This window comes from Alosa alosa, chromosome 12 (assembly GCF_017589495.1).
Source record: "Alosa alosa isolate M-15738 ecotype Scorff River chromosome 12, AALO_Geno_1.1, whole genome shotgun sequence".
Lineage (NCBI taxonomy): Eukaryota > Metazoa > Chordata > Actinopteri > Clupeiformes > Clupeidae > Alosa > Alosa alosa.
This window is the reverse complement of record NC_063200.1, coordinates 34539512-34555354: the sequence shown is the minus strand read 5'-3', so window position 1 is coordinate 34555354 and position 15843 is coordinate 34539512. Positions and strand designations below refer to the sequence as shown.

Genomic DNA, 15843 nt, shown 5'->3' with positions numbered 1-15843 from the left:
AATGTCATATGGTGTGACTGTCCACCATGTGTGCGAACTTCCTAAAAAGAGTGTATATCCATAAAAAGTATAATTACTTTAAAGTTTTACCATGCATATAAAATAATTGGATGTTTTTTACAACCACAGAAAGTTTTGATGTTTATGCATGCTGTCCAACTAAGTTATAATCAAATATATTTTGTCCATAAAATGGTTGTCATATGGTGACACTATATTGTATATTTTGACTGGGCATTCATTTGGACATTATTATTGTGAAGAGGACCCTGCTTAATCAGGAAGTAACAATAGAATGTCAGGAGTAATTGGCATGGTCAAGAGGTGAGTTCTGCTTTTTTAGATTTTTATATAAAAAGCTTTGAATTGACATCATCAATCGCGGGCCAAATTTTAGTGTCTTATGGTGTGACATCATTTGCCTAAAAAGTAGCTATTTTTCCACAAATATTCTTCATGAATTCTTAAAAGCACTGCTGCCATGTGGTCAGTTGCATGCTAAATAATAGTTAGCTGTATTTAACTGTCTAGAAAATTAGCTTAACTGTCAAAATGTCATATAGTGTGACGCTGTATCATATGGTGTGACAGCTTTTTTCAAGTCACACTATATGACATTTCTGTCACACCATATGACCAAATTGCATTTTTAAATAAAAGTTCTTGTAAAAACATGTTTTAAATTCAGATATATGTTTTTTGTTAAATCTGTGATAATTGGAAAAAAAATTATCTGTACAATTCATATTTCTCATACTTTTTTCTTTTATGTTACCATGCCATGTAAGTTTAAAAAATAAATACTAAACTTTCATCTATTTTGCTGTTACACGCATACACCATTCATAGAGTGACTTCAAAATTCACTGTTAATGATTTTATTGTCATTAAAAACCCTGTTTTGCTCTGACACATGGTGGAGTGGTGCAGTTCATCATATGGCGTGACACCATGTCATTTGGTGTGACATTAAATAATGTCACAAAAAAGACTTTATAATTGAAAAATCATTAAAACATCAATAGCACACAAAGGAAATGGTATCTGCAAGAACCTCAAGAATTTTGAGTGAGTTCTTACAAGAAATATCAGAATTAAGCTAAAATATCTGGTTACAGTTAGGAGCATTCTCCACCTTGACAAAATAACTTGTTAAATTTTAGGTTTTTCTTCTAAATATTCACAAGGAAATGTTGCAAATCAAAGCAAACGTGATTAAAATGTACAGTGACATAAATTAAAGTAGAAAAAAGTATCTAATTTTCATTTTATTTCAAATTATTTTCATGTCACACCATATGACAATTTTAGGCACTAACATGACAAATTGACATATAAATATATATTTCACTTTTTTTTTTTTAAAAAAATGTATAATAGTCAAGTTTAGAGATACAGCAACACATATAAACACTTTTTAGGGATGATATTTGAAGTTTTTTAAAATTCCTTTTTTCAGGCTTATTTGTCATCCACCCAAAAGGAATTATAAGTAATGAAATTCTTGTGCTCAAGAGCCAGCTCAACTTTAAAGGAGAAATCCGGCTGATTTTTACATGGATCTTGATCGCTAGACGTCACGAGTACTCTCGATACGGAAAAAAAAACCCGACCAAAATCGGTGCTACCGAACTGGAATAGCTGCAGCTAATGGCCAGTACTCCTAGTTACAATGCTAGTTCTGGGGGCATCATCTAAACGTGCCTTTTTTGCCTCTTAACAGACTCAAAATGTCATTAAAAGTTCTGTGCAACATGAACAGGGGCCTTACGCAACGAAACGATGCGTTTTCAACTCATCAATTGTGAATAACCGTTTGAATTCAAATTTGTACTAGGGCTGGGTGATAAAACGATAGCGATATATATCGTGATAGACATGTAATCGTTATCAATAAAAATACGTTTGATAGATAGATAATTAAAATCAACACACACCTCCCGCCTTACGTTGTCCATAAATAAATAGGCTAAATATATCTTGCATTGTAGCTAGTATGTGCAATAGGCGATAGGAGTAGGCCTACCTTAACACAGACTCTCATGAGTCCTTGCCCTGTGCACTCTCTCTCTCCCTCTCAACAGACGCATCCCTCCTAAGCATGCACATTTATTCCAAACATTCAAAATCGTAAAAGACGACTGGCTATAGTATAATTTATAAATTGCTATTAAATCCGGTTAGCATCATTAGCACGCTGTACAAATTTGTTCAAAACTGTTGCATTCAAGTTGACTGCTAAGTTCTTATCATCTCAATCCCGATGTAAATGGAAAATTATTTTCCAAGACTCAAACCGGCCTGTCCCAAGGAGAAAAAATATTCATTTGAAACTGAAACACAAGTGGAGAAACTCGATGACCCGACCAACCAATTAGACCCACAAGACAAAATTAGCCTTTGTGCAGTAAGATTGTGCATAGCCCTGAATATTTTAAACATCTCAAGTATTCTCATAAGAGTGAACTTTTCTTACTTATCTTAGCTGACCTAATTTAGATTCTGGTGGTTGTGCTTGTTTTTGCTAAAGAAATAAGTAGAGGGATTACATTAGATTTGCCTTTACCATACCTTGGCCTCACCTTGCCACTTTTATTTAGTATGTCTCAATCAAACATTGAAATAACTTATGTCGAACGTTTCATTTTCTTTTTTACTGGCTTGTCAGTCTTGTGGACACACTTGCATGCAATTGTCCAACCTCTACTAAAGAAGCCCAGTGTTGATTACAGTGACCTGAAAAACTATAGGCCTATTTCCAAATTACCTTTTGTTTCAAAGATCCTGGAAAAAGTTGTTCTCTCTCAGGTCACTTCTTATTTGAATGCTTTCAACATCCTAGATAAATTTCAGTCAGGTTTTAGAAAACTTCATAGCACCGAATCTGTTCTACTTAAGGTGCAAAATGATATTCTTTGCTCAGTAGATAATGGTTCTTGTGCCCTCTTAGCACTTCTTGACCTTAGTGCTGCTTTTGATACCATTGACCATAGCATCCTGTTAAAACGTCTGGAGGTTGAAGTTGGTCTGCAAGGGGTGGTGTTGAAATGGTTCACATCATATCTGAATGATAGAACATTCTCTGTAAGATTAGGTAATTGCTCTTCGTCCATTGCTCCTATCAAATGTGGTGTCCCATTTTAGGCCCTCTGCTATTCTCCCTATATATGCTGCCTCTTGGCTCCATTTTTAACTAACATAACATTCAATATCACTGCTATGCTGATGACCTCTCAATTGGATCTGCCATTAACAGCCGAAAGTTCCTGCACCTTGGAAAGCCTGTTTAACTGCCTTAATGACATAAAGAGTTGGATGGCTGCAAATTTCTTACAATTAAATGAAAAGAAAACAGAGATAATTATTTTTGGTCCACTCAGCTCTGTTCCTAAGATAAGAAATGCACTAGGGCCACTGGCTGTAAATTGCCACAGTGGTGTTTTCCTAGATTCCTCTTTGAATTTCAATAAGCAAGTCAGTAGTGTGGTTAAGGGAAGCTTTTTTTCAATTAAGACAAATAGCTAAATTAAAGCCCTGGCTCTCATATACTGACTTAGAAACTGTAATCCATGCTTTTGTTACATCTAGGCTGGACTATTGTAACTCTCTGTATTTAAGTCTGAACCAATCTACCCTTGCTAGACTTCAATTAGTCCAAAATGCAGCAGCTAGGCTTCTTACTGGAACAAAGAAACATATGCACATAAGTCCTGTGCTGGCCCAACTCCATTGGTTACCTGTCAATTACAGAATTCATTTTAAAGTTTTACTTTTTGTTTTCAAAGCCCTAAATGGAATGGCACCACAGTATATCTGTGACCTTTTAAGTCCCTACTGTCCTTCTAGGCCACTGAGGTCTTCCTCACAACTTCTTCTATCAGTCCCAAAGGCAACCCTTAAAACTAAAATAACTTTTTCTGTTGCTGCCCCTAGACTCTGGAATAATCTCCCTATAGAAATTAAGTCCTGTCCCACCCATCAGTAGTTTTAAATCAAATTTAAAGACCCATCTATTTTCTTTGCCCTATGATGTCCATTCATTTATCCCCTTGTTTGGTTCTTTATTTTTTCTTTATTTATTTATTTTTTCCATGTAATCTTATTTCTATTTCTTTTCTGCATTATATTAACTGGCATCTAACTTTACTTTACATCTTTTTCTAGGCCTATAGTAGTAGTAGTTTCAGTAACCATATGTTTATTTTTTTATCTACAATCATAATCGGTTTATTATTATTATTATTATTATTTTGTATTTTAATTTATTTATTTTAATTTTTTGTCATTTATGTCATTATTTTTGTTTTTATTACTGTTTATTTGATTTCTGAGCACCTTGGGTCAATAACATTGCGTTTACAGGGATAACTGGCTTGTGGCGGCCAAGCGTTCATAGCGATGTCGCTTTTTGATCCTTCGATGTCGGCTCTTCCTATCATTGTGAAGCAGAATTCACCAAGCGTTGGATTGTTCACCCACTAATAGGGAACGTGAGCTGGGATTAGACTGTCGTGAGACAGGTTAGTTTTACCTTACTGATGTTGTGTTGCAGGTTGAGAGGGCGGGGCATATTAGGGATGTTTTTCCTGTATGTTTACCTATTATTTATGAATTATTTATTGCTCTTTTAGAAAAAAGCACTGACCAAGAGTGGCAACTTTTAGTGGTATTCTATTCTATTCTATTCTATTAAGTGTGCTATATAAATCAATATGACTTGACACTGTTATCTTCGTCCTCCGCCTCGCCATATTATAGCCTACGATAGCGAACGATGTTGAGTAGGCCTATTTGCAGTACCGGTACTTCTGCCGCCTGTAGAAGCTGCCAAGACCGACGCTCTAGATAGGCTACGTCACGTCCCTACAGAGCCAATGATAGCCCATTCTACACAAGAGACACCGTCCCACTCTGTAGGCTATTTCAAGTGGAGAGAAAATAGTAAATTGAACAATGACCATAGCCTACATGTTCACGTAGCCTTTTGAAAACCGGGACATTCAGTGTCCCGGGAGTGGATACATTTCCCAGGACAGGCTATTAAAAAGAAGGACAATCCCGGTAAGGGGAAACTGAACAGTCCAACCAGTAGACTATGATAAACTAGCCAATTAAGCTACTTTGTTTACAATATTTCCAGGTTTCAATCAGTGCTGCTGACTTATGTGCACATTTATTTATTTGAGTGTTTTTCATGATTGTGTTGACATTTCTTCTCCCTGTTCGCTTCGATTGATAACTGAGGTGATTCAAATCAGAGGAAGGTTAAGTTAAAATAAAAGTGTTTAAATGGATTTTTTCTTCTTTTTTTTCTTCTGGTCCTTATCTGACATAGGTAAAAAAAAAAAAAAAAATCATGGAGCACTAATGGTTATGGCTATATAATGAATATGTAACTACATGGCAACGGTCCAAATTATTATTAGTTTGCACGTTAAAGCTAGCTTTATTCTCGCACTGATGTATCGTGGGAATACAGGAATAGTTATGAGGAAGAAAATGACAGTTCAGCATCCTGGTGGCTTGTGGATAAAAAAACTGTCTCTGTATCTGGTACAGGTCTGCATACTTTTGGATCTTCTACCAGATGATAGGAGGGTGAAGAGACTGTGGTTTCGATGACTGGGGTCAGCAAGGATCCGCTCAGTCTTTCTCCTACAGCACTGGCTATAAAGGTCCTGAATAGTTGGTAACTCAGTCCTTGTAATGCGCTGTGCTGACCTGACCACCCTTTGCAGAGCTTTGCGGTCATGGGCGGTGATGTTAGCATACCATGCTGTGATGTTGCCAGTCAGGATACTCTCAATGGTACAGCAATAGAAGTTGGCCAGTATTTCACCGTCTGCTGTTTTGCGGACTTTGTGACCTTACCTATATGGTGTGACCAGCTCAGATCTTCACTGATGTTATTTCCAAGGAATCTGAAGCAGCTGACTCTCCATTGCTGTGCCCCCAATGTAGATGAGTGTGTGTTCCTCTTCCTGCAGTCTCCTGTAGTCCACTATCAGTTCCTTGGTTTTGTGGACATTGATTTCCTTGCACCAAGATGTCAGAGTTGCCACATCTGCTCTGTAAGCAGACTCATCATCACTTGTGATACAGCCGAATATGATGATGATGAGATGGTGGTGTCATCAGCAAAGTTGAAAATGATGATGTTTGAGGTGTAAGTTGCCATACAGTCATGAGTGTACAATGAGTACAGCACTTCATAACAACAGAGGTGAGAGCAACAGGGCGGTAATCATTAAGGTAGCTCACTGTTGATTTCTTAGGGACTGGAATGAAGGTGGACCTCTTCTTGAAACATGCGGGAATAACAGACTGAAGCAGGGAGAGATTAAAGATGTCCATAAAGACCTCAGCTAGTTCAGATGCACAAGCCTTGAGAACACGATCTGGGATGTTGTCAGGTCCTAGAGCTTTATATGTATTCACCCTCCTAAAGGATTTACACACATCTCTTTCAGATAACTGAAATGGGAAGCAATTTTGCTCTAACAGAGACTCTGACCTGATGTCATTCTCAAAGCGGGCACAGAAGGATTTCAGCTCCTCTGCAAGAGAAGCAGACACCTCTGCTCTGAAGCTCTTTCCTCTGTAGTCTGTAATTGTCCTTAGCCCACTCCACATGTCTCTGGTGTTAGAGCCGCTGTAGTGTGACTCCACTTTTTCCCTGTACTTTCTTCTTAGCCCTTTCAATTGATTTTGTCAGTTCATAACGTGCTTTACTGTACTCACTTGGGTTGCCAGAATGGAAGGTAGCTGTCCGAGCTCGTGCTGAACACACCTCTCCGTTCACCCATGGCTTCTGGTTAGGGAAAGTTCGTACAGTCACTCTCGGTACAATGTCATCAATGCATTTGCATATGTAGCCTGTTACATACTCAGTGAAATCGTTGATGTTATCAGCAGCAGTCCGAAAAACTCCCCAGTCTGTAGTGTGGAAACAGTCCCGCAGGGCAGCGTCTGATTGATCTGTCCAGCGCTGTACTGAGTGAATCACAGGCTGCTCACATTTCTTCTGTCTATTCCGTCTATAGTGTATGCGTGATCCAGGGTGTTATCACCTTGAGTTGGGGAGCTCACATGTTGATGGGTACTTCGGTAGAACTTTCTTGAGGTTGACTTTATTGAAATCGCCTGCCACGATAAATGCAGCCTCCGGATGCAATCAAAAGCTGCTATATGTATTTTTATACTCATATGATGCTATAATACGGTAACATGGCATAATAATTTGAGGGTGGTAGCACCAGAAATCTAAATGTCAGTCTTGGTTGACTCTGATTTCAACAGTTGAGCTGAGTTTGTGGTTTGTTTTTATTAAGCCTGTCTGAATATGAACATGAATCGGTCTTACAGTGCATTGTTTTTTCCCTTTCCAAAAAAAGTATTCCAAATAATGTTGACCACATTCAAAAATGTATGGTTATGATTATGAATACAACCTTGGTTTTCTGAAGGAAAACACGAGACGTTAACCAATGTGAAGTCATCCACACGTGGCGCCATCAATCTGAACTAGGGATGTCACGATTAGAGATTGTGGTCGTACGATTATTAGTCAGGGGGCCTATGTGGTTTCTATGAGTTTGAAATGTTAATTTTTGGAGAGTGGTTGGACTGTCTTTAGAGGTCACTGAACATGGAAAAAAACGATGTCTCCATTTTTTTTACCTGTTTCAACCCTATTTTTCTGAAATTGTATATTTCACTGTAATTAACACCATAAGTTTCGCCTAAATCACTGGCTATGTTGAATAAAGTTCACAAAACAGTTATTTTCAACAGTATGACCAATCAGTTTCACCAAATACACATACTCCATTGCTGAAAGATAGCGAAATCATAACAGAATCACAGATGAGACCTCGCACAACATTTAATTAATTTACATACATATACACAACATGGGGGCAGCCGTGGCCTACTGGTTAGTGCTTCGGACTTGTTACCGGAGGGTTGCCGGTTTGAACCCCGACCAGTAGGCACGGCTGAAGTGTCCTTGAGCAAGGCACCTAATCCCGCACTGCTCCCCGAGCGCCACTATTGTTGCAGGCAGCTCACTGCGCCGGGATTAGTGTGTGCTTCACCTCACTGTGTGTTCACTGTGTGCTGAGTGTGTTTCACTAATTCACGGATTGGGATATATCCAGAGACCAAATTTCCCTCAAAGGATCAAAAGAGTATATATACTTATACTTAAATACTTAACAACTTGTAACTGGAGGGTTGCCAGTTCGAACCCCGACCAGTAGGACCGGCTGAAGTGCCCTTGAGCAAGGCACCTAACCCCTCACTTTTCCCCGAGCGCCGCTGTTGTAACAGGCAGCTCACTGCGCCGGGATTAGTGTGGGCTTCACCTCACTGTGTGTTAACTGTGTGCTGAGTGTGTTTCACTAATTCACGGATTGGGATAAATGCAGAGACCAAATTTCCCTCACAGGATCAAATGAGCATATATACTTACAGTAAATACTTATACTTAAATACTTAACAATTTGTACAGGTCCATAATAAACCATCTACCCAGACTATGGTAAAATATGGAGTGCCTAAAGGCTCAGTACTGTGGCCTGTTGTTTTTATTATTCTTATGCAGATGATACAGAACTATACCTGTTAGTAGAGATGCACCGATATGGAATTTTGGGGCCGATAACGATAACCGATATTTATTGGTTTGTTGTGGCCGATACTGATACGATAACCGATAATATTACTCTTGAAAAAAAATTGTGAAAAGTGATTTGGGGAAAGCATTTAATAAGCATAATTTTATTGCAGTAATTTTACCTACCACCAAATGATGGACAGAACTCATAATAGTCCTCAATAGTACAGCAGTCAACATAGCAGTAGCCTAGCCCTACAGTATGTGTGGCTCCTTTAAGTGAACCTGACGTCAGTGAATTGCGAGTGAGTGGCTAGAGAGTATAAATCGGCTGGGAATAAGCTACAGTATAGCGACCAAATCAAAGTTTGTGAGGGAAACTTAGGTTTAGTTTCAACTGCGGGTAACTGAATAAAGCTGCAACTCCTCAGACTGTATCTTATGTCTGTCTACTCTGTTGCGCACAACCTGCTGCAGCAGAAATGAAAGGGGTTAGCCCTGAAGGATTTTATTAACTTATTATGATGACCTGTCTGGAACTGAAGCAGGAATGGTTAGCATATTTCTAGGTAATAATACAAAACCCAAGCTAAAGTAATGCAAATATAATACTAAAACACAACTTAGAACTAGGCCTACTTATGTACTCGTCCCACTAACGAGTTTGTTTATTTGTTTCCCGACCCAGCGGTAAAGTGCAAACACATCAGCACAAGGCGACTCTAGATAGGGCTGAGCTCCGCTCTGGTAAGGTTAAATGGCGGATCATTCACGAGAGGATTTTGAGATGCACAGATTCCCAAATGAACGCATATCCACAGATTTTGTTAGAGTGGTGAAATACATTCACACCGCTGACATTATATTGAGGAAAAAGTATAGCCAACCAAGCTCAAGTAGCTCAGTGTAAAAAGTCTAAATTAGGACTTTAAAAAATATCGGCGCAAATTATCGGCCAAAATTCTGTTATCGGACCGATAATAATATTTTAATTTTTTCACTTATCGGCCAATAATATATCGGCCGCCGATATATCGTGCATCCCTACCCGTTAGCCAAACTTGACACATGTATAAGAGATATAAAGACATGGATTACGAACAATTTCCTGCTTTTGAACCCAGATAAAACAGAAGTCATGGTTTTAGGTTCTAAAAAGATGAGGGATATCCTATCCACATCATTGGCTACATAGTGATCTTCCACTGACCTCATCCACAAGTGTTAAAAACCTAGGAGTTATAATTGACCAGGACCTAGCACTAAACAATCACATAAAACAGATCACCAAAACTTCATTTTACCATTTAAGGAACATTTCAAAGATAAGGAAGTCCTTATCCTTACCAGATGCCGAGAAATTAATCCATGCTTTTGTCGCCTCAAGGATAGACTATTGCAATGCTCTATACGCTGGCTGTAATAATACCTGTCTAAAGAGCTTACAGATTCACATGATTTCTAGTAGTGAATCTATATTAAGTATATAAGTATAAGTATATATACTCTTTTGATCCCGTGAGGGAAATTTGGTCTCTGCATTTATCCCAATCCGTGAATTAGTGAAACACACTCACAGTGAACACACAGTGAGGTGTGCTGAGTGTGTACTGGAAGCGCTAACCAGTAGGCCACGGCTGCCCCCAATCTTAGCATGCTGCAGATGCTCACTGTTACAGGTGGATTTGTAGCAGTTCCTGTGCCAAACTGCTTTGTTCTGTTGTAAAATAACTGCACTGTAATGTTGTAATCGTTGGCTGATCTGTGATCACCATCTCCATACTCTCTTATGGACAAAAACAAGAAATGTGGCATATGTCTCTAGTGATGGGTTATTCACCAGTCCACACATATCTGCCACTGGATACATAAACCAAAATCTGTTTCTTTTGCTGTAGAGAATGTGTGTGCCATCACCTGACTAACAGAAACACCTCCGAATATGATCTAACTAGACTGTGCAACCATGAACGATAAAAATGTGCTTGCTCAAATGTAGAAAGCTAGAAGGTCACTAATATCACCACCAACCATGAAGAATAGAGCACTATGTGCTTCAGGTTATTTGATATTCTAAATTCTATAACTGCCAGCTATCAACAGCCAACTGTCACTGCTAGTGTCTCTCTTTCTCTTTCTCTCTCTTACACACACACACACACACACATGTCTGTTTCTCTATCTGATCCTTTTACCCTTTCTTTTCTTCACACTTAGGCTACGGAAGGCCTTACAGACTTCAGCTGGTACTAGCTATGTAAAAGTCTATTAAACTTGATTTAACAGAGATCTCTGCACTTTGTGCTCTGAATGGATGTAGACAAGAACTGGCAGAGCAGGCTAGGCCTATACTCAAGCACACTAATAGGCATGAATTGATAGTATTGATATTGAAGTATTATTTTTTTAAGCGGACAATTTTGAGCACTTTAGGCACAATTTCTTGTTAAAGGAGAATTCCGGTGTGATATTGACCTAAAGTGTGTTGAAACATGATACCGAGTGTGAACGTATGTCTCATAGCCCATCTCGGCTTGTCCCCTGCACTCCAAAATCTGGCGCTAGTTAGCCGATGCTACCAACAGCTTTTTCAATGGTGGTGCTTCGGCATTGGGCTAGCCATGCAAATAAATCACTGTTTTACACCATTTACGACGCTCAATGTATCTCCACACTTCATTGGTAGACTTCCGAGGGCCCTGACATTTAAAACGAGACATTGAGAACTTTGAAAAGGCACTGGTCATTTACTTACAAGACGATTTATACAGACAGTATCTTCACGAAGTTTAGTGTTTGCAGCCATCTTGAATTTAGTCACGATAAGTCGAGCGACAAGTAAGAATGAACAGGTATGATAAGGGATCAGATTCCAAAAATAATTCTGTGGAAATGCATGGATTCCAGTTGCTGCTACTGGAAGAAACTGGAATCCATGCATTTCCACTGAATTATTTTTGGAATCTGATCCCTTATCAGTATCATGTTTCAATACACTTCAATAGGTCAATATCACACCAGAATTCTCCTTTAAAGAGATCAATCATCAGCCTAAAAACGTTTTATAATGTTGTATTGTTTATGTGGTCCACTTTTGCACACTACCTTGTAGAATATCTTTGCGTTTTGGCACCAAACCCTATGCTATAATACCAGCAATGTGAGGTTTATGGACAAAACCAAAAAAAATCGACTTCTTCTGAATTTGACCTTTGATGGGTCCTTCAAAACCTTAAAAAATGGAGACATGTTTTTTTTTTTTACTCTTAAGAACCCCTAGAACAAAGATGTAATACTCTTATATATACCTTATATCTATAATACTCTACCAAAAATTAACATGCGAATCCCACAAGCCCCTAAATTAGACACATAGGCCCCCCTACTATATAAAGAATAATCGAAGATTTCTGAAGAATAATCACGATTTCACAACAGCAACCCCAACAGTACTAATGTTTAAAATCACACAAACACATTCTTTAGAGATTTTGATCTTTAAAGGTTATTTATTGCTGCGTTTTAAACACAATTAAATACTGCAACACTGTAAAAGTCAAGGGCTGTAGTCTCTATCTCCTGATAATTTAACACACCATTAGAAAGTGTTCTAGTATTTCCAGTTTGTGCATTATTTTAACATTTGCTTAAGAGGTAGATAATGGAAACATGGAATAGGCTAGATAGAGTGAATTGAGAACATCTAGAGAACATACTAAATTCTGCTCCACACACACACACACAGAAGATTATGGATAAATGTCATACAGTATTGTTTCTATTCCATATATTTTGAAATTTATATTATGTTATATTTTGTTAATAATTTATAGTATTTTATGATGTGTAATTACTAGTAGATAAAAAAATAGTAATTTGAATACTTCATATTGATTTTCAAACTATTAGGCATATCATTAATGTGTTGTGTAGGTCTAACTGAGTGCAATAGCGCAATATTCCAAATCTTTTATAGGCTCATATGATGTGCAGGATAGTTAGCAAGGAGCTCTCTCTACATGTGAAAGTTTGCCAATGGGTTGCGTAGCATATTTCTGAAATGTCATTAAACCCAATAGTAGGCCTAAATGAACTAAATCTCATACTAGCATAGGTAGGTTAGCTACACAAACTTGACAGATGCAAGTGAGCAAATCAACTTAACATTGGCTTATTATTAATTGTTGCTGTGCGGCCACATTATCACTTAAACTAGCAGCCATGTATCGCTGTTTATGGCATGACAGCTGCAGCTTGAAAGCTTGTGTGTGTGTGTGTGTGTGAGGGGGAAAGACATACAGGCCAAGTTAGGCGAGGCACTAGAACAGTGGCCAAAACAAATTCCACTCCACTCAAAAGAGCCACACAACAACAAAGAAGCCCACACTACAACAGCAACAGTGACTTATAGGCCTATTAATGACCAGTAATGGGAATAACGGCGTTATAAATAACAGCGTTACTAAGAGCGTTACTTTTTTCAGTAACAAGTAATCTAACTGATTACTCTTCCCATCTTAATAACGCCGTTACTGTTACTGCCAAAAATGAATTGTCCGAAAATTAATTATTCGTGATTCGTGATTAATTATCCGAAAATTAGCCAAGAGGCTATTTAACTGTTTCCTTGGTTAGTGGGCAGTGCACGAGACAAGCGCATAAATGCTGACGATTGGCTGAGGTTGAGTAAAATTTCATGGTAAGCCAATCAGAGGTAAAATTGGGCGGGTGTTCGAAAGCACGCATAGTCGGACACGCAACGAACAAGCGAATCAGTCAAAGTGAAACAGATATGCCTAGCCTATGACGAGCCCAAATAATCCAAAAGTAGTCTCTAAATGGAAGTATAGCCATTACTTTCCTCTCCAAAAAATTAAAGGATCGAATGTACTAATGTGTGTGAGGACTTTTATTTTGAAAAAGTTTTGGGCAGAGTAAACAGTTGAACAGGATGTGTAGTCTTAAGAGAGCCAGATTGTATGCTTAAAGCCTGAGACTGGCAGTTGCTGCAAGTTTGAACGAAGTTTCTAAGTTAAACTGTTCAAGAGAAATTGCGTTCGGAAAAAGTGGTAAGCGGAATAATAATAAGAAGTTGTTGAAGTTGCCTAGGAAGAACAGTACAGTGCATGTTCATGCACTGTAAAAAGAAGATGATAACAGAAGATTCTGTTCAGATAACAGAACAGTGCATTTTCATGCACTGTAAGAAGAAGACTTCGGATAACAGAACAGTGCATTTTCATGCACAGTTAAAAACTCTTAAGCCCAAGGAGAAGTCAGAAAATCAGTTGAGCAGCCACAAGCCACATGCTTGTTTATGTATCACTAAATGGAACAGGCCCTAATTACCTATCAGACATGCTTCAGGTCTCAAGAGAAACACTTGTTGGCAAAACTCGCTGTTGGAACAAAACGTGGTGAGGCAGCTTTTAGCGGCAATGGAAAGCTCCGCAATCAACATCTGGATGACATAAAAATGCCTCAACTGTAGCAAGTTTCAAATCTAGACTTAAGACCAAACTGTTCTCAGATGCTTTTTGCTAACTGATCAAATGCACTTATAAAAGAAATGCATTGAAGTAGCAAGTCATTAAGAAGACAAAATACAATGCCATTTCATGTTTATTGCATTGTTTACCTTCCTCAACACCTTTTATGCCAATAGTCTACATTCCAAAGACAAGGTCTGGGCAACAATGTACCTGAGGAGAAGATGAGCACAGTGTTATTCCAAAGGTTATGAGCCATCAGTGCCTCTGTCACATTTCCTACAGCTTCATCCATCGCTGACACCATTCCTGCATAAATCCTGCGTTGTGGGTCCTTGATGAAACTGTAAGGGGTCATGTACCGCTCAGGGACCTGCAGAGGGTTATGCACTGCTTGGAGGGCTAAATAAAGGAAGAGGGGCTGTAGACATTTCATAAAATTATATGAGGTTATTTTATCTCTAGAGACATGATGAAAATATTATGCAAATCATTAGGTACAAAAAAAAATCACTGTATCTGTATTATCTGTTGTCATGGTAAGTTTGCAAAGAATTTATACAATCTACTGTAGAGCTTACTTTCTAAGAGTTCACTTTCAAAGAGTAATCTGTGGTAATTGGTATCAGCAGATTCTGATTTCAGTGATCGGTAATCAGTGATCCATCCCAAAAATTGACCAGAGCATCAAAGTTCATGTTTAAAATACATTTTCAGCTAGAAATCGAAACACTTAAGAATTTAGTTAATAGTCAAATTTAACCAGCTGAAATGTCCATGGGCAATGGCCAACAGTGTACGACATGGTGTCATTGCACAAGCAACCAGGTAACCTTACTGGCCATATAGAAAGCTCTGTGGTAAAAAAAAAAATATATATATATATATATATATATATATATATATATATATATATAATATAAACAAGAACACAGCGGAGAAAATAAGTATTCAACGTGTCAACATGTTTTTTCAGTAAGTATACTTTAAGTGAGGCTATTCATATGAAATCTTCACCAGACATCAGTATTAACTCCACACATAAAAAAAAAAAACACCAAACATTAAAGTCCATAAGTAGTGTTATGTGTAATAAGCTGGAATGACAGAGGAAAAAAGTATTGAGCATGCTAAGAAAAAGCAGTACACCAAGGCAAGGAACGAGCTGGAATCTGTAATTAGTTAGAGATTAGTTCCCTCCTATCTGTGCAAATGAATATAAAATGGGCAATAAACATGTTTTTCATCACCAAGGTGTCACACAAGACACATCTCATGATGGGTAAAAGCAAAGAGCTCTCCCAAAACCTTTGCAACCTTACTGTTGCAAAACATATTAATTTGTAAAGCAAAACGATCTAGCTCTACATTGCAGAAGAATTAAGGATACTGCTTCTTCATGACTTGTTTAAATGTCATTGTAATTTATTTGACGCATGCTCGCGTTTAAAATTTTCACGCATAGCTGTCCCCGATGTTACAGCAGCTCCTTGTGGAAACAGCAGAGTGCACATCCGATGAGATTTCTGACGAGGAGCAAGCTCTCTGCCTCACCAGAGCCTTACTGTTTATTAATAAAACAATGATATAGAATAGAAACATCTGGAATCTATTTATTTCATCTTAAAGTTGGCTACAAAGAGCATTCATAGCCTAGAGAAAACGATACATTTTTCTTTATCTGCAATGTTCCAGGAAGATAGGCTTACATTTATAGGCTGTCCCTGTTTGATCACA

General features: G+C 38.1%; 1 protein-coding gene across 1 annotated transcript in view; it reads right to left on the bottom strand.

The window, feature by feature from the left end:
• Positions 1–15843, bottom strand: part of arsb (arylsulfatase B) — a 139443-nt gene that overhangs the window by 35659 nt on the left and 87941 nt on the right. Inside the window, exon 4 of the mRNA XM_048258943.1 lies at positions 14320–14527. Within this exon, the coding sequence (XP_048114900.1) occupies positions 14320–14527 (208 nt within the window). The remainder of the gene's footprint in view (positions 1–14319; positions 14528–15843) is intronic.